The sequence below is a fragment of the Canis lupus genome, chromosome 28 (assembly GCF_011100685.1).
Source record: "Canis lupus familiaris isolate Mischka breed German Shepherd chromosome 28, alternate assembly UU_Cfam_GSD_1.0, whole genome shotgun sequence".
Lineage (NCBI taxonomy): Eukaryota > Metazoa > Chordata > Mammalia > Carnivora > Canidae > Canis > Canis lupus.
Window position 1 is genome coordinate 12,973,061 of NC_049249.1, and position 22,721 is coordinate 12,995,781.

Genomic DNA, 22,721 nt, shown 5'->3' on the forward strand with positions numbered 1-22,721 from the left:
TGCTGTGTCCCAAAATAGAATATTTCATTTGACAACACACATTGACTGAGCCTATGTCAAGTTATTAGGTTCTGGAAACATTATCTTTACCACCATCACAAAACTTAGATGCTACTGGACTTTTGTGCATACCTAATGTATACCTAATCCATAGGATTTAGCAACTGGCACTTAATAAATGGCAACAATTATTATAATTTAAAGTGCCTTAAGCATTACTCTGCTACAATTGGGATAAAAGACTACCCAAAGATCTTTAAAAATCAGGAACTATCCTAACTTTTTTTTTTTTTTTTTTAATGATAGGCACGCAGTGAGAGAGAGAGAGAGAGAGGCAGAGACACAGGCAGAGGGAGAAGCAGGCTCCATGCACCGGGAGCCCGACGTGGGATTCGATCCCGGGTCTCCAGGATCGTGCCCTGGGCCAAAAGCAGGCGCCAAACCGCTGCGCCACCCAGGGATCCCGAACTATCCTAACTTTGATGAAAATTTTAGTTAAAATTTAGGACATAGGACACTGAGGATAAATCAGGTTTCAATTTTCCTCTAAGCAGGGCAGAGACTGGAGAGCAAGAAAATCGAATTCCCTATCTCCAAATCACTGAGGAAAGAGCTAGAGGAATTCAACCATATTTGCTAAGTATTGCTGTGAGTCACCACTAAGTAGAAGCATCTCCACATTTCAGTAGATGCCAAGATGTGCATTTTTTTTAAACATTTTAACATCTCTAAAAGCAAAATGTGTTTTCCAAGTAATAGCATGTTAACATTTAGTTAGAAGTCTTCTTTTTAATGGCACCTAAACTTATTCAAGGTCTTAGAATAGATGGTGTTTAGATTCAATAAAATGTAATATATTCCATCTATCTCCTCTCAATTTACTATTAGAAGAAAGGGGTTTCTTGATAGAGTGGAATGAGGTCCACTGTGTATACAAACGTGTACCTTCCCACCAGAAATCACTGTGTGCGGGCACTCTCCCACCACCGTGGCTTGACAGCCTGATGGTCATGCCCAATGTGGGCACTTCATGGTTTCTCAGGAAATATCAAATTGGAAAACTCTGGGGCACCCACTCTGTGGGTATGTCAAGGTTCTGAGTTCCCACTTTGACATCTCATTTAAGACCTGCCATGGTTTTGCAAGTTAGCTGCTTTGATTCACCCTTCCTCCCACTGCACCCTCTAATATCCTCTGATCCAAATGAAAGAAAATGCTCCATAAGAGTACCTCTTCCGGGATGCTTGGGTGGCTCAGTGGTTGAGCATTTGCCTTTGGCTCAGGGCATGATCCCGGGGTTCAGGGTCAAGTCCCACATTGGGCTCCTTGCAGGGAGCCTGCATCTCCCTCTGCCTATGTCTCTGCCTCTCTCCGTGTGTCTCTCATGAGTAAATAAATACAATTCTTAAGGGCAGCCCACATGGCTCAGTGGTTTAGTGCCACCTTCAGCCCAGGGCCTGATCCTGGAGACCCGGAATCGAGTCCCACGTCAGGCTCCCTGCATGGAGCCTGCTTCTCCCTCTGCCTGTGTTTCTGCCCCCACCCCCTCTCTCTCTGTATGTCTCATGAATAAACAAAATCTTTTTAAAAAAATTAAAAATGAATGAATGAATTAATTAATTAATTAATTAATGCCTTTAATAAAAAGGGACGACTAGGTGGCTCAGTGGTTGAGTACCTGCCTTTGGCCCAGGGTGTGATCCTGGAATCCCGGGATCGAGTCCCGCATTGGGCTCCCTGCATGGAGCCTGCTTCTCCCTCTGCCTGTGTCTCTGCTTCTCTCTCTGTGTCTCTCATGAATAAATAAATAAAATCTTAAAAAAAAAAAAAAAAAAGAGTACCTCTTCCTATCCACGCTCAATATCTTGCCTTTCCTTGATATTTCTTGCTGTTGTTCAATAAACAACAGGCCAGTATTCCTGTTGTTGAAGAAACATTATACAAAAACAATTCAGGTAATTGCTTGTGGAGAAAACTACCAACCTGGCTTGAGAATACAACTCCCGGTGCCAGGGCAAGGTCTCCGGGTTGGGTGGGAGTCTGCCAGACTGGGTCACTCCAACCTCAGGAGGGCCTTATTTCTTTTCAAGCTTCAATCATCTCCCAACCCTTGGGGAAATATGGCCCTACACATATTTCCTTTGGCCTCCACACATTTACCCTTTCCTTCTCCTTTACCTTCTGCCTATCCATCTATCCTCCAACAAGCAACAACACCCTGGTTTTAAAAAATAAGCACAGGAAAGTTTTGTCCAACTCTGTGCCCTCTAAGCTACAATCAGGGGTCTTTGATTCTTTTTGTGAAAGGTCTTGAAAGAGTGGTCTTTTTTTTTTTTTTTTAAAGATTTTATTTATTTATTCATGATAGTCACACAGAGAGAGACAGAGAGGCAGAGACACAGGCAGAGACACAGGCAGAGGGAGAAGCAGGCTCCATGCAGGGAGCCCGATGTGGGATTCGATCCCGGGTCTCCAGGATCGTGCCCCGGGCCAAAGGCAGGCGCCAAACCGCTGCGCCACCCAGGGATCCCGAAAGAGTGGTCTTCATGCCCTCCTCCTATGATCTCATCCCCCATATAAGTCCTTTGCAAGTAATTCTGAATCATCACTGTTCCAGCAATATTGTCTTTTCAGTCAACCAATAACCTCCTTGACAAATCGGGTGGCATTATCCTTGATCTCCCTAGGGCACTTCAAAGCATTGGCCATTCTCTCTTACTTTAAATTCTCTGGTTTTCTCCTGATTTCTGCAATGATCTCGCCCTATCCCTCCTCCACCTGCCCCCACATTGTGGCTCACTTCTTAGACACCTGCGCTTCTCCTCAGTCACTCCTTGCCTCGGGGAAGGCATCTTCCCATAGTTTCTGAGAGGGTGACTCACCGCACGTAGGCCTCGCTTACCTTTTTCCTCAAGCTCTGGTCCAAACCGCCATCTAGTTTCTAAGATTTCGGTACTCCCATGCTCCCCACACTGTGTTCCTCTTTGTCACCACAAGTATGAACCCTCGCTCATAATGTTTTCCCAAAGGAATGTTCCCCCTGCTTCTCTCTGCCCAAGTCAACCCCCATTCACTCTCTTCAGCTTTAGCTCAAGTTCAAACACCCTAAAGTCTTTTCCCATAACTCAAGTAAGGACTGAGCTTTCCCCCTTCTGGTTGTCCATAGCACTCACTGTCTAGACTACACACTTGTGTATTATTATGTTATTCATGTTTTTATACTCTCTACCTCTTCAGCTGATCTCTAAACTCCTGTGTGTGTTGAGAGTGGGGCAGGCATCCTTCTTTGGATACCCCCGATGCTTGTTACAGTGCTAAGTACAAGTACTGGTTACTAAATCCTGTTGAACTGTATTCAAGGGGGATGTGGGATCTCTGTGCTGGTGAAATGATGGTGGGAGCTCATGTTTATTTAGCATTACTTTATGCACCAGGCTCTCCTACACTATCCTAGGTACTTCGATATCGATAAACTCATTTAATCCTCATAATACTGTCATCTGGTTTTACTGACGAAGAAACTGTGGCATAGAGAAATTAAATATTTTATACAAGGTAGTAGGGCCAAGTGGGGGATGGGATCTAATAGTTCCCTCCCTATAAAGGACTTAAAAAATTGTGTTTAATTATCTGTTTCTATGCTGTTTTCTGTTGGAAAGTTCCTAAAGGCAGGCCCAAGTCTTACCCATCTTCTCCAATGTCTCAATAGAGACACAACTGGCATTTTGGGCAGGACAATTCTTCATTGTGTAGGATGGGTCTACACACTGAAAACATTTAGTGTTCCTGGTCCTTTCCTTCTAAATGCAAGTAGTCCCCTGCACCCTAACACTGTGACAGCCAAAGACATCTCCAGCCCAGTTGGTCTGGGCCAGGCAAGCCTCAGAATGCCTGCCACCTCCAGAACCCACTACATCCCAAATCAGCACCATCGGTGTCCTGTAGCTGTCATTTAAACCAGGTGACCCCCATCCTGGACTTCATCTCTACCATTTTGACCGTGGATTTGTACCTAATCAATAAATCGTTTATAGGACGATGACTAACTGAAAAACACAGGTTGAGTCACTTATACTCACTCTTCTGGGAATCTGAGTTATGATATCAGGCGGATCAGACAGGAACAGAAATTGAAGCTGTAACAATGCCTCAAGGCAGTGGTGGGACGAGTATGGTTATGTGTAATCTAAAGTGAAGAGGGAGTAAACTACGAGTAAATGACCAGTGTGGGTCTGCAGTAAGAGGAGACCAAGCAGAAGTTCAGGGAAGAGCAAAAACACCAAGAGAAAGATGGTCCCTGAAGGAGAGAGAGAAAGAAGGGGAACAGCTGGTCCCAAGGACACCTGGTTTCAGCCCACTGGTATTGGGAGCAGTAGCTCCAACCCTCCTCAGGATCTTGAGGTAATCTAGGTCTAACTAGAATGAGATACAGTGTTTGGTACTCAATACAACTCTGTTAGATAAAAATGGATGAGTGGCTCATCCTGTTATTGTAACAGGATGAAATGAGAGGAAGCTACACAAGGTGCTCTGAGAACTGTTAAACGTGTAAATTAACATGGTACTGGCACCACTACTAGTGTTGCTGAGACAGAAACTCCACGGGCTGTCTAGCTGGTCATTTGTTACTGCCCGGTTACTTGTTATGGGCATGCCCCTTGTCTCCAGAGTGGCAGAGGCCTCTTGGCATCTGCCACACTCATGGCTTGTAATCAGTGTATGAAATCAGCCAGGATGAAAAGCTACCGTCTTGGAATGACTGGCAGACATTTTACTCCAATAGTGTGAATACAGTCTGTTGCTACAAAGAGATCATGTTCACATACTTGCGATGAAAAGAAACCTTGACCAACAGAGTCCTAAAATCTGAGCTATCTGTAACACTGGCAAAAGTGCCTTCACATCCATGCTGGTTTTTCTCATCTTGGGAGAAAACAAAACAAGATTTTCCTGGATTCTGTTGTTCCACTGCATTTACTGCCCAAACTTTCGAGCAACTGCTTCTATATCGGGCAGCCCGGGTGGCTCAGTGGTTTAGCACCACCTTTGGCCCAGGGCACAATCCTAGAGACCCAGGATCGAGTCCCATGTCGGGTTCCCTGCATGGAGCCTACTTCTCTCTCTGCCTGTGTCTCTGCCCCACCCACCCCCCGTGTGTCTCTCATGAATAAATAAATTAAATCTTTGAAAAAAAAATTGCTTCTATATCTTCATCACCACTTCCCTCCTAAACTCCTTATAATGCGCTCTGTAGCTTGGTTGCTCCTCTTCCTCACCCCAGCCGCCAAATGCAAGGTCTTTCCTTGGTCCACAAGCCTCCCATACCTCTGCTGTGTGTAACACAGCCACGTCCGCCTCCATCTGAGGTCCCCCATCCTCTGACATCCCTAACACAACACAACACAACACTTTTCTGCTTTTCTAAGTTCATTTATGTAGAAGAAACTCATAGTTGTGCTTCTGACTCCAGCTCTTATGAAAGCACTGGTCTGGGCATCAGGAGACCTTGATTCAACTCCTGATCCAAGGATTGGTTTTAGACACACGTTTCAATTTCTCTGAGCTCCATCTCTCTGGTTACAAAAACAGTGGATCAGGCAACCTGAGTGGCTCAGCGGCCGGCTGAGTGTCTGCCTTCTGTCCAGGGCGTGATCCTGGAGACCTGGATCGAGTCCCACATCGGACTCCCTGCGAGGAGCCTGCTTTTCCCTCTGTGTCTGCCTCTCTTTTTGTGTCTCTGCCTCTCTCTACCTCTGTGTCTGTGTCTCTGCCTCTCTCTTTGTGTCTCTCATGAATAAATAAATAAAATCATAAAAAAAAAAAAAAAAAAAAACGGTGGATCAGATTTAAGTGTTTTTCGAACCTTTTCTTTTCTGTGGCCCCCATACTTTATACATGCATACTCCTACCACATCAGCTATGCTATGAAGTTCTATTCACTTTTATTTTAAAAAATGCTAGTTGTAACCCACTGAATAGACCTGAAGACCCAATCTATAAAACACTGAACTTATGCTGTATAGTGATAGGGGATCCACAGCCCTCTGACCTTGAACCTCCAAGCCTTGACTCTCACCTGAATCCCAGCGTCCTATTTCTCTCTGTAAGAGCTCTTCATTTAGATATCCTAATATCACATAACTCAGTTACCATGGAATCTGAAGCACCAGGTCCTTTCCCCATCACAACTGCTTATATGTTATTAGCAAGTGTAAAATCTTCGTGCCTGACTTTTGGTCTAGCAGTTGGAGAGCAATTTACATTGGACCAACCACCGTATTGATAAATTATTAGCAAATCTGGATAAGGATTTTTAAAAGTAACTATGTGAAGGCATTGGAGAACAACCATAAGCAGGCCGAAGCTAGAGGGGATAGGACTCAAGGGAAACAGGCTAGGTAAGATCCATATTTACTCAATTCTTTTTTTTTCATAAATTTATTTTTAAAGATTTTATTTACTTATTCATGAGAGACACACACAGAGAGAGAGGCAGAAACACAGGCAGAGGGAGAAGCAGGTTCCATGCAGGGACCCCGACATGGGACTCCATCCCGGGTCTCCGGGATCAGGCCCTGGGCCCAAGGCGGCGCCACCGCTGAGCCACCCTTGCTGCCCTATTTACTCAATTCTTAACCCCTGAAGTCAATCTCCCACAATCCAGAATGTGGGGGAAATTAAGCAAAAATGGAAAGTCAACAACTGGCAATCTTCTTGGGCTGAAGAGTCAAAGGCTCACATCTATGGTTGTGAAGTGTGTAGATATTTTGAGAGAAATCCTGGAAAAAAGGGAGCCACAGAGATAGCAGCCCAAAACCTGTGCAGAAATTCCCCTCAAATCCTTGAACTATGCATTCAGGTGATGAGACTCCAGGAAACCAGCAGAAAGCAGTAACAGCTGGAGGCAGAAGAGCCTGGCAGATATAACTGTCTGGGGCTGAGAAGACACTTTCTAGAATTTGAGTTGCTCCAAGTTATGAGGTTCAATAAACACTGTGGTTTTCAACTGAAACCTCAAAAGAGCCTCCAGGCTCCCCACCTCCCAGGATAAGGGGCCATACCCTTGGACCAAGGGCAAACCATAACAGACCTGCCCTACCAACATCTAAGACAGGCCTCCCTAGGAAAATGACAGATAAGGCAGGTGAGGGAAAGGACATATCCTGGTAGAAGCTGGGAGCAGCCATTAAGTAGAGCTCTATTTCTCAAAGAGAGTTGGGGAGTGGGGGGAAGAGAGGAGGGAAGGATGAGGTGCTCCCTCATCACAATCACACAATCAATCTGCAGGACAATCACACCTGCAGACACGGGGTCTGAGGGCTGATGTTCGACGAAGATGGGGCTCAGACTGGATCTCAGGAGAAAGGGGACCATGCAGTGACAGGCTGGTGAAGCAAGTGATAAGGGGGAAGGGAGGTGGGCCAACAGGAGATAAATCATAATTTATGAGCACCTATACTACGTTCCAGACGTGTATTGGGTGTTTTACTTATGCTGTCTCACTGACACAGGTATTATTATCTTCATTTTATAAATAAGGAATCTAGAGCTCCAAGAGGTTAGGTAATTCACCTAAAGTTACACTATTAGTAAATGATGGGGCTAAGATGTGAATGCAGGGCAGAACACAGACTCCGACACTTGTTTCCTTCTGTAATTACACGTAACTGCAACATTCAGGATGGGCAGTGGTGCGTGTGCTCAAAGAGAGCCAGCAGAGAATGTTAGAAAGCAAAAGGGTTTTAAGGTGGCCCAAGATTTGGTTACAGGTCAAGGAGGATCCTAGAGGTACAAAAGAGGGGTGTCAATTGAGCTAAATGTGAATACACCATCAAAACTTAAGTGCTTGGCTAAAAAAAAGAGAGAGTTATAAAACTGGACATGACAGAAGGTGGGACTGAGCTGGTGTTAGAGAGATCATAGGGCAAATTGCACCACTCCGGAGAGAAGGGCTTGACTCTTGTTAAGACAGAGTAAACACACTTTGATTACACTTAGGAGCTTAATACAATAAGGAACTAAAGACAGGAAACAAAGTTCGTCTAAGGAACAGGTGTAGGGAAACGGAAGGGGAGCAATACAAAAACCAATATAAGGAATCAGAATCACTTGTGTGCCCTGTGGTTTTTGAGCTAGAAGGAATTTAGAGGTCATTCAATCCCTATCATCTCTGAGCAAAAATGCACCTACAAGAAAAATGGCTAGCTGCTAAATACCTCCGCCTCCCACCTAATAAGGCTGCGTTTGGTTTCATTTTTATCTTTGTCAATGCAAGTGGAGAGCCTGACTTATCCAAAACAATGCCCTGGAAATTCTGGTTTGGTCAAGCCTGGGTTGGAAAACCACAGGATAAACCACTGGCAGTTCTGGGATCATATCAGGGACTTGTCATGCCCCCACCAATAGGGAACCTATTCTGAAGATTGAGACTTTCTACTTGGGAGGAAGGTGTGAGATGGATTTCACATTTTCTGACTCTAACCTTTATCCTCTTTTCATTAGCTACACTCCCCCAAGTTGGTTCAAACCAGAAAGTTGGCTTGGCAGGAGAAGAGCATATACATTAAAAAAAAAAAAAAAAAGGTTTAACATTAAGTCCAGTAATTCTAAAAAACAACAACAAAATAAAATGCAATAAACATAGTTCATTCAGAGAACTGGAGAAGACAAAATGCCAAGAAAGAAATAATCTTTATATTATAAAAGATTCTCAACTAACACTCATGTTACAGATAACTTGGTTAAGGCTAAATGAGATGAAGTAATTTGAATATACAAAGCATCATGTACAGGAACAAAGCATCATGAAGAATCTAATCTTCTGGTTTCCAGAAGAGTTGTAGTGCTTATTATTTACTTAAGATTCCTGAATGTCAGAGACATGAACACTATACAAAACAAGTTAAATCTTTTCCCTAATGTCTAAAGTGTAGGGATTGAGAGAAAATGAACTTTGTCTTGGTGCCTTGATAATGAACTAGCCATCCCCATACAACGAACAAAAAATATTACAGTAAGAATGAAAAGATATTTGGGATTAGAGATACCTGGCAAAACCAAAAATGGTAAAGAAAGTTCCCATGAGAACGTGGTCTTATTCTGGAGGCCACAGTGCATATTTATAGCACTATATATGTTCTTGCTCTGTGAAGTGCCTCCCAAAGGGATTAAATCTCTAAGGTTCAGTGCATGAGTGTTCCTAGTACCTGGTATAACCACCCCTTTTACTATTTTCATGTTTTATCCTTCTTAAAAGGCTAGCTGAGTTCATACCTTGAGTTTTCTTCCTGTTTTGCACAAATTCGGAGCGTCTCAGGCTGCTGGGTGCTGTGCGGCGGAAACGACTATTCCTTTTCCAAGTCTCCAGGCCATTTCCTTTTTTCTCTTCCCCTAAATGGTAAGTATTCTTCCCTACTGAAGGGCCCTGGGGAATGCCACAACAATGTTCTCCCGGCTCCCCTCCTGTCCACTGATCCCACAAACTATCCGAGAAGATCCCTCTGCTCCCAAGTGCCATCATTCCTGTTCGGTCAAAGCCATTATCCTCCAAATTCTTCATGTGATGAACAGAATCTGTTCCTCTGTAATTCTGAAATTTAGACTCATAGTTTGTAAATAGAGTATCATAGCCTTTATTTTCTGCAACAAAGTCACTCTGATCCAGGGGAAGAGTCTTTGCTTTAGGACAGATTTTATCATTTTGACAAACTTTTCTGTCCCTTTCGTAGTATTTGACAAAGTCTTTACCTTCACTGACACCATTCAAATCTGGGAAGTCCACCAACCGACCATTAGTGTAATTCTCAGGAACCTGACATAAATTGTTGCGGTTTCTATAATGAAAATTAGCTTTTTTACAATCCTCAAGGTTATAATTAAAATTCCTGTGGTCCGTGTGCCACTTTTCAGGTTGACCACAATTCCCCACAGAATCATCCAAACCACTGTGGTGAGTGCACCATCCAGTTTCTTTAGAATCCTCAGGATCATAATGCAGACCCCGACCCTCTGTGTGGCCTTTCATTCCCCCATTCCTTCCAGCTCTCTGGCTTTCTGGGCTGCCTGTGTGCTGATTATCCTCAGTCCCTGGGCTTGGATTCCAATAATCCACGTTTTCTGAGTTCTTGTAACCATCACAACCTCGAGCCGCTCTTCCATAGTCCATATAGTCCTCTCCATTTTCTTCTGCTTCCTCAGGGTCCGAGTAGCTTGGTTCACTCTGCTCAAAAGCCCAGTAGCCACAATGTCTTTTCCTGTAGGGCCGATTCTGCCCCCGACTCTGGCCCGAGCTCCAATCTCTGGAATCCAAGGTGCCTTCTAGGTAAAGTCCATCCAGCATGGTGAGGTCCCTCTTCTGCAGACTCCCGCAATCTTCATACTCCCAGCTGGAGCCCCAGCGCCCTTTCTTCTCCGCTTCTCTTTCCTCTCTAACTCTGTAGGTTTCACACATGTTCTGTGTGCTTAAAGACATGAGTTTTACTTCCTTCTTCCATGGGCCTGGGTGGGGCTGAAATGTGGACAGGTGCACTTTAGCCTAAGGCGGTGTCCGTCCTCCTGAAAATGTCTCCCCAAGTGCCCAAGACGCTCTCCTTGCTCCTCTGGCTGGGGCGCAGAGAGATGTGGAGTTATTTCCACCTCAGCATCCAATCAGTGAGCTGCTCTCTTTCCCCACAGAGGCCAGGGGATAATTAGTAACTAGTGTTCATGTGATTGGAGTTGGCAGCTCTGTTCATGGTTTCCCTCAAGCTGGTCAAACTGGCTTGGCTGCTTTCTGTGCTGAAGGCAGAAGTATTCTGCGGTTCCAAAGGTTTTGTACAAAAAGCAGAGTGAGCAAGACCAGCCCCTTTCAAAGCCCAGGTTAAGGTAGTAGAACTCATCTGTCTCTTGAGATATTTCAGTAATCAACCAGTGGTATAAAGAACCACCAGCGGTATAAAGAATGTTTTCGTGTGTGCAGCTCAACACATGAAACGTGTGGACATTCCCCATCCCCTAAGTTCAGCTTTCTAATCGTTGGAACATCTGAAACTCTGTGGGACTCCCTTCCCTCAGTGAGAGCCAGAACTCTCCCTCTGAGAGTCTGATTCTATGGCAGTCAGGTTACCAGCTGGTGTGCACTCAAACCACAAATGGTTTCAACTCCCACCGGCAGACACATGGGGACATCCCAGTGGAGGAAGAAAAAGGATTTCCTTTTTACTCTGATCTAGTGTATGGGTAATTTTAAAACTGTCCCCTAGAAGAATGTAGTTATGTATGCTTTCACACTTTCCTTGATACTTGCCATGCCAGAGAAGCATGAAGACCATTTCCTAAATCTCTCTTTCATCCAGCATATTTAGGAACTGGGGAATAAGGTTAGAAATCAGGTGCATATAAAGATACCTACTTGAATCAGCAAACATTAGATGGGCACCTATTATAGGTGAGGTATTGTGGAAGAGAGAAAAAAGTGGACAAGTTTGTCTCTGCCTCCTGCAATGCAGGAGCAACACTATAAAGGAGGGACACCTGGGTGGCTCAGTGGTTGAGTGTCTGCCTGCCTTCATCAGCTCAGTGTGTGATCCTGGGGTCCAGGGATTGAGTCCCACATCGGGCTCCTTGCAGGAAACCTGCTTCTCTCTCTGCCTATGTCTCTGCCTCACTTTCTCTGTATCTCTCATGAATAAATAAATTAAAAAAATTTTTTTAATAAACCCACTATAAAGAAAAATCAAATGTGACAAGTTCTATAACAAACACAAATGGCAATGACAACAAAGCAGAGTCCCTGGCAGAGCAACTGGAGGTTTCATGGAAGTGGTGGCATTTGAACAGTGCTTTCAAAGCATAAGCAGAATCTCTACAGACTTTCTAGATATGGAAAAGTAGGAAATGGGGAACAGTTTGAAAGATAGAATGAGTAGAAAAAGTAATAGGAGATAAGGCTGGAGGGGTAGATTGGGCAAATCCCAAGGGATCTGTTTTCTTTTTCCTTTCTTCAACTACCTAATGTGCTTTTGGATTCTCTTTTTTAAATTTATTTTTTATTTAATTTATTTATTTATTCATGAGAGACACAGAGAGAAAGAGAGACAGAGACACAGGCAGAGGGAGAAGCAGGCTCCATGCAGGGAGCCCAACACGGGACTTGATCCCAGGTCTCCAGGATCACCTGTAGGCTGAAGGCAGCGCTAAACTGCTGAGCCACCCAGGCTGCCCTGGATTCTCTACTAATAGTTATCAAATCAACCTCTGGATTGTCAAATCTTCTGATTTTCACACAAAGGTTTCTGTTTGTTCTGTGCCCTCTCACTTTCCAAATGCACAGCTGAAGCAGCAGCTGCCCTGGCAGCTTCTGGGTTTTCAGTGCGAAGATGTGATATGATCATGATGAGGGCTAGCAAGTTGATACCTTTTTTTTTTTTTTTTTTAAATCTTCAGTATTATCCTTACTTTACTGCAGATAAAGAGTCTTGGAGGGATCCCTGGGTGGCGCAGCGGTTTGGCGCCTGCCTTTGGCCCAGAGCGTGATCCTGGAGGCCTGGGATCGAATCCCACGTCGGGCTCCCGGTGCATGGAGCCTGCTTCTCCCTCTGCCTGTGTCTCTGCCTCTCTCTCTCTCTCTCCCCCCCGTGTGACTATCATAAATAAATTAAAAAAAAAAAAAAAAAAAAAAAAGGAGTCTTGGAGTTTGAATAACTTGGTCACATAAGCTGGTACAAGGTAGGGCCACAACCCAAACTTGGTTGTGTTTGACTTTGTGACACAATAACAGAGGGTACCTCAAAAATGTAGTAACACTTTAATTTCTCTCAAACCAAGCATACAAACAAAGAAACTCTATCACGGCCTAAGTCAGAAGCAGGCTACTTCTGAGGCAAGTATGTTCTCACACTGTCACCCCCCACCGCCCCCCGCCATTCCCTCTATGTCTTCCAGTCCCCTGCCCACGTGTCCCTCCACCCTCTATGGCCACAGGCTTGTCCCCAGCCACTCAACCACAGTATGTGCCTAGACTGGCACATAAAATAAACTGGGCACACTTTTAAATGTAGAAAGTAAAGGTTAAGCTTCCCCTAACAACATGTTATAGAAAACAAAGTTCCCTTCAGCAACTTCATATCTTTGATAAAGCTAGCAGGATAAATAAGAAACACACCTAGTACATCAACAGAGAGAAGAGATAAAAGAGGATAAATTACAGGTATGAAGGATACTGGTTATAAAATGACCCACTGGAAGAGGTTAGGTGAAGCTAAAAGAATTGATCTTTGAATAAGAGAGTGCATAGTGGGTTATAGTGGAGATTCCTCACTCCCACCCCATTCCACTCCACCCTTCCTAAGTCCTATTGTCTTCAGGGGATTAAAGACATTGTTCGCATAAAGATGCAACTGCCTCAGCTTCACCTCCTTATTGCTATGACCTAGAACTAATCAGAAGCTGAGAACCGGGAGCTTTTTTCATGTGATAAATCTCTGTACAAAGACGTGTGGCCTGAGGGAAAGAGGAAGACAACTTTTCTACTTTTCTCAATCCTGGTATTACTGGCAAAATTCAACCCTTCAAAGGGTATCCCTGTCTGTGGCTCTCCCTGTCATGGAACACAACAGTAACATCCCAGTGGCTTTTCACAAAGCCCTAAAGTAGCACTTCCCCCCCACCACCCCCCACATTTTCTGTTTATCACCAGAGGGTGGGCAATCAGCTGTAGTGACCATCCGTATCCCCTCTCTACTCCCAGTAGGCAGATATGCTGTAGGACACAATGCTGGAAGGGAAGCCGGGCAGCAAAATTTGAAAGGAGACATAAAGGGAGAAGGTGCAGGAAAGGTAAAGGAAGAGGGATGAGACAGGAAAAGAACCAGCAAGAACATGTGCCTCCCTACACTTTTGTGGATATCTCTAACTGTGCAGACCATCCCTCTGGTCAGGTGCCCGATGCTTTCAATGTCACTGGTACCGCAGTGACATTCTCTGATTCCTATGGTTCTTATTATTTTCCAGAGCCCCAAGCAAATCTCTCTCTCATCTCACCCATGTTACTTTATTTTTTTTTTGTTTAAATTTTTATTTATTTATGATAGTCACAGAGAGAGAGAGAGAGAGAGAGAGAGAGAGAGAGAGAGGCAGAGACACAGGCAGAGGGAGAAGCAGGCTCCATGCACCAGGAGCCCGATGTGGGATTCGATCCCGGGTCTCCAGGATCACGCCCTGGGCCAAAGGCAGGCGCCAAACCGCTGCGCCACCCAGGGATCCCCCCATGTTACTTTATTATACTTGTTTATCTCCACTTAGTACACTGAATGCTCCTTGCAGGGAAGAACCATGTCTAATTTATGTCCCAGTCTTCAACACAGCTCTGCACATGGGGTACCCAGCAGGTACAGACATGTTTGATGAGCAAATGCTTGCAGCATTTATTGGGCATGTGCTAGATGCCAGCCAGATAGAGGGCAGGATAGCTTAGAGGTTAAGAGTGCAGCTCTGCGAGCCCTGGGTGTGAATCTGAACTTTGCCACTCACCAGTTGCATAATTGGGGAAATTACTGAGGCTCTCTAAGCCTGTTTTGTCATGTTTTCATCTTAAGCACAGAAGACATGACATTGCTGTGGAACATGATTAATTATAAAAAGTATCATTATTGAGAAATTCCCACTACCTAGAATTTGAAACATTTTTGTTCTGCCACCTGTATATCTCATACAAGAATAGTTTACCAGTATATCTCAAATCTTACAAGTATGGAAATCAATGAAAGATCCTGGAACTTGCTATGGCTTTGGGGATGTAGCACTGAACCAAGATCCCCTTAGAATTCCTTTTCAGACACTCTGAAATCATCAATATCTGGCAGTCCCCCAGGACTTCGGGTACTCCTATTAAATGATCTTTTTTTTTTTTAATGCCATCTTTCTTTTCTTCTTTCTTTTTTTCAAGATTTTATTTATTTATTCATGAGAGACAGAGAGACAGAGGCAGAGACAGAGGCAGAAGGACAAGCAGGCTCGCTGCAGGGAGCCCGACATGGGACTCGATCCCAGGAACCCAAGATCATGCTCCGGGTGGAAGGCAGATGCTCAACCCCTGAGTGACCCAGGCATCCCTATTCCTTTTCTTAAGAAAACTCTACCCCTAACATGGGGCTCAAGCTCACCACCCCAAGACCAAGAGTTGCATGCTCTACCAACTGAGCTGAGCTGGCCAGGCGCCCCTACATGTTCACCCTTTGAGGACCTGCCCCAGCGCTCCTCCTCATACTTCACCTGGAGGGTAATCAATCACTGCTGCCCGCACCTCCCCACCCTCGCCCCCAATCAGCACAGTGACCTGGGGGCTCAGTGGCCTAGCTCTTCCCCAACTCATCACACCAAATTTGCTCCAGGACCCCCTCCTACTGCCCCACCTCTGAGTCTGCCACAGGTCTCCCTCAGACCTGTGCTCCCTTGTAGAGCAGTCCTCTCCTGAGCATATTCAGATAGAAGTCTCCTCTCTGTAGTACCATCTGCTTTCCATCTTCCAGAAAGGGACTCAATTTCTGGCCTTACCATAATACTTTCTCCTCGGAACTTATTTTCTCAGTCACGTTCAGAGGAAGAGAGGAAGCCCCAATGAAGAGAGACAATTGGGAGAAGGAAAAGCAGAAGCTGGAGTCAAGGAGCACTGTAAAAGGCAATAAAGACAGGAATGTAGGAAAATTAGAGGTGTTTGGAACAATCTGATATGCTCTGAAGAATGTGAATGCTCTCAATGGGATAGGGCTATAAGAAGCATTTAAGATGTCTCAGAATTTAAACCTGGTGATGAACTTAATAGGTTATGAGTTAGGTGAGGGTCCAAATAGAGAAACTGGAATGGAGAGCAGCTTGGGGAAGTTGCTAGCATGAACAGGTGAGCATTTTGGAAACTTGTGTAACTGATAAGCTAGCAGTCAGAGGTATATCTGTGAGGGAAGGTTAACTATTTTTCCAAAGTGTAGCAACACATACATATATACTCTTACAGTCTTCAACAGATGAGGTTACTAAAAAATGTTATGCCTGGCATAATTTATTTTGGAAGTTGGCAAGGGTCATTTGGGATCCCTCCTCCATAAGTACTGGTATTTTTTAGTTTTTCAAGGGCAGCTTCCTACCACCAGCTCTCAGAGATCAACCACTCCTTCCTTAAGTTGAGACACACGGACCTCGTGGTATGGCATAGCGACAGAGCTCAAAAGACTAGACCATGACACTGACTTGAATTTGAATCCCAGCCCCACCACTGACCAACTGTGACACTCTGGGCCAAACCTCAGCTTTCTCATCTGTCAAATGTGGACAATGTGGAGGATTAGAAACGTGTTGAAAGACCCAGTACGGGGACACCTGGGTGGCTCAGTGGTTGAACATCTGCCTTTGGCTCAGAGTGTGATCCTGGCGTCCTGGGATCAAGTCCCGCATCGGGTTCTCTGCATGAAGCCTGTTTCTCCCTTTGCCTATGTTTCTGCCTCTCTCTGTGTCTCTCATGAATAAATAAATAAAATCTTAAAAAACAAACAAACAAACAAACCAAAGACCCAGCACATTGTTTAGCAGGTAGTAAGTGCTCAATTAATTATAATTATGGTCACTGGTAGGGGCACCTGGGTGGCTCAGTGTTTGAGCATCTGCCTTTTGCTCAGGTCGTGATCCAAAGAGCCTGCTTCTCCCTCTGCCTATGTCTTTGCCTCTCTGTGTCTCTCATGTATAAATAAATAAAATCTAAAAAAAAAAAAAAAAAAAAAGTTACGGTCACCACTTACCTTTCCAGTTCCTTCAGCTCATGGCAAGGGTCAATGCCTGGGCCGCCTCTTTCTCTACCTATACTTCCTTTAAAAAAATTTTTTTAAGTAATCTCATTAAATGCTGTGGCTCTAAATAATGTCTGTGTGCTGCCAAATTTAGTTGTCCCTAATATATGTCCCCAGCCCTAAACTCTCCCCTAAACTCCGGGCTGTATATCAAACTGCCTAATCAACACTTTCTACTGGATGTCTCATGGGCTTGTCAACATGACCAAACCTGAGCTCCTGATTTCCACCCCATCCCACCTCCCCCAGCAGCCAGCATCTCCTGCAGTCTTCACTATTAATTGAGAAATTACTGGCAACTCCAGTCCTTCCAGTTGCTCCACCTCGTGGTATCCTTAACTTCTTGTTTTCTTATACCTCACACCCAATCCACCAGCAAGTCCTATGGGCTCAAACTCAAAATCTACCTAGTACTGCACGCTCTGCATCATCTCCAGTCTACCATTCTGGTCCAGGCTGCGTGGCCTCTTGCTTGCATCATTGCAGTAGTCTAACTAGTCCCTGTGCTCCTGCCCTTGTGTCTGTCTGCAGCCAGAGTGACTCTGTAACGTTGTAAGTCAGATCTTACCGCTCACCTGTTCAAAATCTTTCTGTGGCTTCTCGTCTTATTCCTAACAACGAACTATAAAACCCACACCTTCACTCTAGCTGAACTGACCTCCTTGCTATTCCTCAACCACTACAAGCACTCTTGCCCCAGCTGTTCCATCTGCTGGTGACAATTCCCCCTCCCAAAAATTGGCTTTGCTGGCTCCCTACAATCATTCAGATCTTTGCTCAAATGTCGCTTTTCAAGTGAGGTCTTCCCTGATTCCATAGCTTCTTTTACATTCTAACACATGCTCATATTTCTACTTAACTATTGTTTGTCTCTCACCATGAGGGCAGAGATCACTGCTGTAACTCCAGAACACTGCCTGAAATATGGCAGGAGCTCAATAGTTCTTGAATAAATGACTGCCATAGAGTTTTTTGTCTTTGGGGTCTTGCTACATTTGCTAAAGTGAAGGGTAGGAGATGGGGCACTCAGGCAGTGGGATGGTGGCAGGAGTGCTCACGGTTAGAAGTTCCAAGCTAGAGGGAGACAGGTCTTTTTACAGGGTCCAGCAAAGCCTCAGTGAAATCTGACACCGATACTTAAAATCCCTGGATCTATTCCAGCCTCTCAAGCCCTCTGCCCGGAGCTAAGGGTGAAAAAATGTTCACAAAGTCATACTACAAAGTTAAGATTAGTGATTCACAAGTTAATTCTAAGTTAACCATTTCAAGCTACATTTCTTGACATGTGTTGAAACACCTATCCTAAAAGGAAAAGCTAGTTTCCATCCTGAATTAACATAGATTATTAATGCCTTCTGACTCTGGTTGCCGTTTTATACCAAAATCCATTACAAGTACTGAGCTCATTTTTACTGAGCCAACACCCTGAACCAGATGTCACAAGGATACTTTCTTTTTTCTTATGTACTGAAGAACCAGAAAGAAAGATTATTATTTCTTTCACATAAACTTTTATGTCTTGAAAGACCACAAAATGTTTTGGCTATTTAACTCTATTATTTTTTACTAGTTTGAGAATGAATTTTTAATACCCAAGGCATTCCAAGGAATCTTCAAAATAACAAATTGCTTCCATAACTTTCAAATTTTAAAACATCTGTCTAGAGTATTATATATCATTTCAGTATAAAGATGTTATTGGTTCCATATCAGTAATTTTCCAACTTGTTAATTGAATGGCTCTCTGTAGTGGGCCTCAGATCTCACTCAATATCTTGCCAAAAATGTTCTGTTTCTAAAAAGCACATTCTGATTTGATTTGTTTTTTTTTTTTTTTTTTTTTTTTTTTTATTTTTTTTTTCTGTTTTTTTTTCTGATTTGATTTGTAACAGTCTTTTAAAATTATCCTGAGAATCTCTGGTCAATATTCCTTCTGACATTACCTTAAAGGAAAGAAAAGCTGAGGAGCAAGGTTCTTGATGTGGAAGAGGCTGACTCTACACTTTACCATCCACTGCACTGATTCAGAACTGTGGGGTCCTAGGCCACACCGGAATAACTACAGCTATGATTCACAGACAGCAAGACACAGTGTGGTTAAATACAGAGGTCAGTATCACTCTGACCTCCACTAGAGTTTCAGAGATACACAAATATGAATGATACTGTGACTGTGTCATTTTTATTAATCAATGGATAGTCAGTGCCTGCCTCGTGGTATGTGCCCAAGAAATATTTACTGAGTAAAGAAATGAATGTACTTGTCATTCTGAGGCATGTGAGCCTCTCCTAGAGACAGAACAGAACTATCAAATGCTAAAGTAAAATTCTCTCAGGGCTACAGGGTATAGTCCTAGGGGTTCTAAAAAGTGACACATACTGTTAATACACACACACACAATGGAATAGAATGAAATCTTATCATTTGCAACAACGTGGATGGAGCTAGAGGGCATTATGCTAAGTGAAGTAAGTCAGAGAAAGACAAATACCATATGATTTCATTCACATGTGGAATTTACGAAACAAAACAGATGAACATATGGGAAAGGGGAAAAAGAGAGAGAGGGAAGCAAACCCTAAGAGACTCTTAACTACAGAAAACAAAGTGAGAGTTGATGAAAGGAGGTGGGTGGGTGATGGGCTGAATGGGTGATGGGGATTAAGGAGCTCACTTGTGATGAGCACTGTTTGTAGGTCAGCGATAAACCACTAAATTCTATATCTGAAACCAATTTTACTATATATGTTAACTAACCTGAGTTTAAATAAAATATAAATAAATGAATGAATGTAGCATATACCAGGTAATCTGAAAGTCTGTGGATTAACCTTAAATGTTTCCACTGCTCCAGAAGTCAACCTCTTTATCAGATTTGAAGGTACTGTGTTTAGACATGGACCTTAACTTATTAACCAGCAGCTTATTTGACTAGAAGCTCTTTGAGGGAGGGGAGCACACCTGCGTTTTGTTTTTTGTTTTTTGTTTTTTTCTCACACCTGTGTTTTACTCTGTCCTTAGCACAGCGTCTGGCACAAAGCAAAAGCTCAACAAACATTTGCTGGGTGAATGAGTGGCTGAACTGAATACCATCCTGCAGCCTGCAAGATGGCTTTTCATTGCCCAGTATGCTATGATCAGAGACGTCTCCTACTATCCTACCCTGACTCTATGTGCTAATTTCAAATTTAAAACCCCAATTCTCAGGGCCAAATACTGGCTTATCTAAAATTATTGGGCCTTTGTTATTTCTACTAATTGAAGCATCGGGCTCCCTGTGTGGAGCCTGTTTCTCCCTCTGTCTATGTCTCTGCCTCTCTCTGTGTGTCTCTCATGAATAAATAAACATAATCTTTAAAAAAAAAAAAAGTCAGAGAAAATATTTTAAAAATCTTAAAACTATCAATACACTGAGAAGTTGGTAGTGCACTGGCCAAAACCAAAGGAAAACTGGAATCCAGACAGGTAAAAAACCACAGAAATGGTACTGCCCTAAGACATTTTGCCAGTCCCCCAAAACAGAACTTATGTTTCAATGATCCTTTGGGGAGAAGTGGTCAAAAACTCAAAGCCCAGACCGTATCCGAGGTGAGAAGTCTAAAAAGAGACCTTTTAGAGAAGTCTAAAAAGATTCTTTTTAAAGAATCTTAAAAAGCTAAGATTCCAAAGGACTCCTGAGAGTGAGTCATAAATAGACCAGCCCTCTTACAAAATTACAGTTGGGGTTCCAATATCCTGGTTGTCCACAGAATTTTAAGCCTTGAAATTAGTCTCAGGTAACTGAACTGAGACTGAGTAGTGCTTCCATGTGGGAATTCCTTCTCAGCATTTCTTAGGAAATTTATATGCCTTTCTGGATCCTAAGAAAAATCAGTCAAGAAATGTGGAAAACAAGAGAAAATACTATAATTCTCCTGTGAGAATAAAGCCTGGTAATAAATGTAGACACATTACTGGTTTAAAGGTATTCACCGACGTCAAGTCAAAGCAAGAACAGGAAATACTGACACAGAGTAAAAGGTTAAGGTTGACCAGGATAAGAGTACACTGGAGAGAAGTGATCAGGATCTAATCAGTTAGTTTTGCTTGTAGCTGTTGCTATGCTGTGAGTGTGTTTATAAGTGTTTGTGTTCGTGGCCCTGTGTGCTGCTAACAGTGAGTCACTCTGGCAAATAAAATAAATATTAATGAGCTTATTTGTACAGAACATTTTATACAAATCTTCTGAAGTGCTGCTCAAGAAATACCCAAGTTTTAGAAACAAAATAAGTCCTTAAATTGGCAATTCTGACAAATGATTCTGTGTAGTGTTAAATCTTGCACATAGTGGTGAATAATGTTCCATTATTTGAATACTACCCAAAAGTGTTTGCCCAGTGTTCTCCAGGGTTTAATATTTGCTATAGATTATAATTCTTTAAAAATATTGTAACAGAAGATTATAGAGAAAATATGATTAATATTGAATCATTATGTCATACATTACATAAGTTTCAGGTGCACATCAATTATACCTCGATAAAACATTTTTAAGATGTGAATACTGTCAAAAATTTATTATCTAAATTTTGAATTAGCAAAAACAATATTGATTTCAATGGCGGGGTCAAAATCAGAACAAGAACACAAAATATTTTCATTGTTAAAAAAGAAAATGAGCTTACATGAAGCTACGTGCACCTTAATGGCCCCATCTAAAGATACTTTTAGATATATTCTTATTTCAACCAACATCAATCCAAGATGGAAACTTCTCCTATGCCTAGACTATTAGCAAAACAAAGATTAGTACTATCAGGGCAGCTAAAGTTTGGGTATTTAAAATCTTGTTTTAAGAGTAATTTTTCGGGCAGCCCGGGTAGCTCAGCGGTTTAGCACTGCCTTCAGCCCAGGGCGTGATCCTGGAGTCCGGGGATCAAGTCCCATGTTGGGTTTCCTGCATGGAGCCTGCTTCTCCCTCTGCCTGTGTCTCTGCCTCAACCTCCTCTCTCTCTGTGTCTCATGAATAAATAAATAAAATCTTTAAAAAAAAAAAAAAGAATAATTTTTCAATACTAATTATTTGTGATATTATTTTAAAGGTTTGAAATTATTTTTATTTAGCTTTTATTTTATGTTAATGGTCCCTTCTAAAATTTTCAAATGTCTACTGTCATGTTTATTTTGGATTTTGACAAATATTCTATAATTATGTAGGATGTTAAGGTAAGGGGAAGCTGAGTGAAGGATATATGAGAACTTTAATTTTTTGCAACTTTTCTATAATAAATAAGTTATATTATAAATATATATCTAAATATATAATAAGTAGAAATGTTTTAAAGATTTATTTATTTTAGAGAGAGAGAGAGAGAGAGCACAAGTGGAGAGGCAGAGAGAATCTCAAGCAGACTCCACACTGAGCGAGGAACCTAATACAGGGCTCGAACTCATTACCCCAAGATCAAGAGTCACATGCCTTACCAACTGTAAGCCAGCCAGACACCTCTAAAAAGCATCATTATTGAGAAATTCCCACTACCTAGAATTTGAAACACTTTAGTTCTGCCACCTATATATCTCATACAAGAATAGTTTACCAGTATATCTCAAATATTACAAGTACGGAAATCAATGAAAGATCCTGGAACTTGCTATGGCTTTGGGGATGTAGCACTGAGCTGAGATCCCCTTAGAATTCCTTTTCAGACACACTGAAATCATCAAGTATCTGGCAATCCCCCAGGACTTCAGGTACTCATATTAAATGATCATTTTTTTTAATGCCACCTACCTTTCTTTCTCTCTTTTTTTAAGATTTTATTTATCTATTCATGAGAAGCAGAGACAGAGGCAGAAGAACAAACAGGCTCGCTGCAGGGAGCCCGATGCGGGACTTGATTCCAGGAACCCAAGATCACGCTCCA

General features: G+C 42.8%; 1 protein-coding gene across 2 annotated transcripts in view; it reads right to left on the reverse strand.

The window, feature by feature from the left end:
• DNMBP (dynamin binding protein) overlaps positions 1-22,721 on the reverse strand; it is a 107,413-nt gene that overhangs the window by 34,005 nt on the left and 50,687 nt on the right. Inside the window, exon 1 of one of the 2 annotated variants that reach the window (XM_038578506.1) lies at positions 9,274-10,622. The exons of the other annotated variant lie outside the window; for it this stretch is intronic. Coding sequence (XP_038434434.1) covers positions 9,274-10,471 — 1,198 coding nt within the window. The 5' untranslated portion in view covers positions 10,472-10,622. Of the gene's footprint in view, positions 1-9,273; positions 10,623-22,721 lie in introns of those variants that run through there. 2 annotated transcript variants of the gene reach the window in all.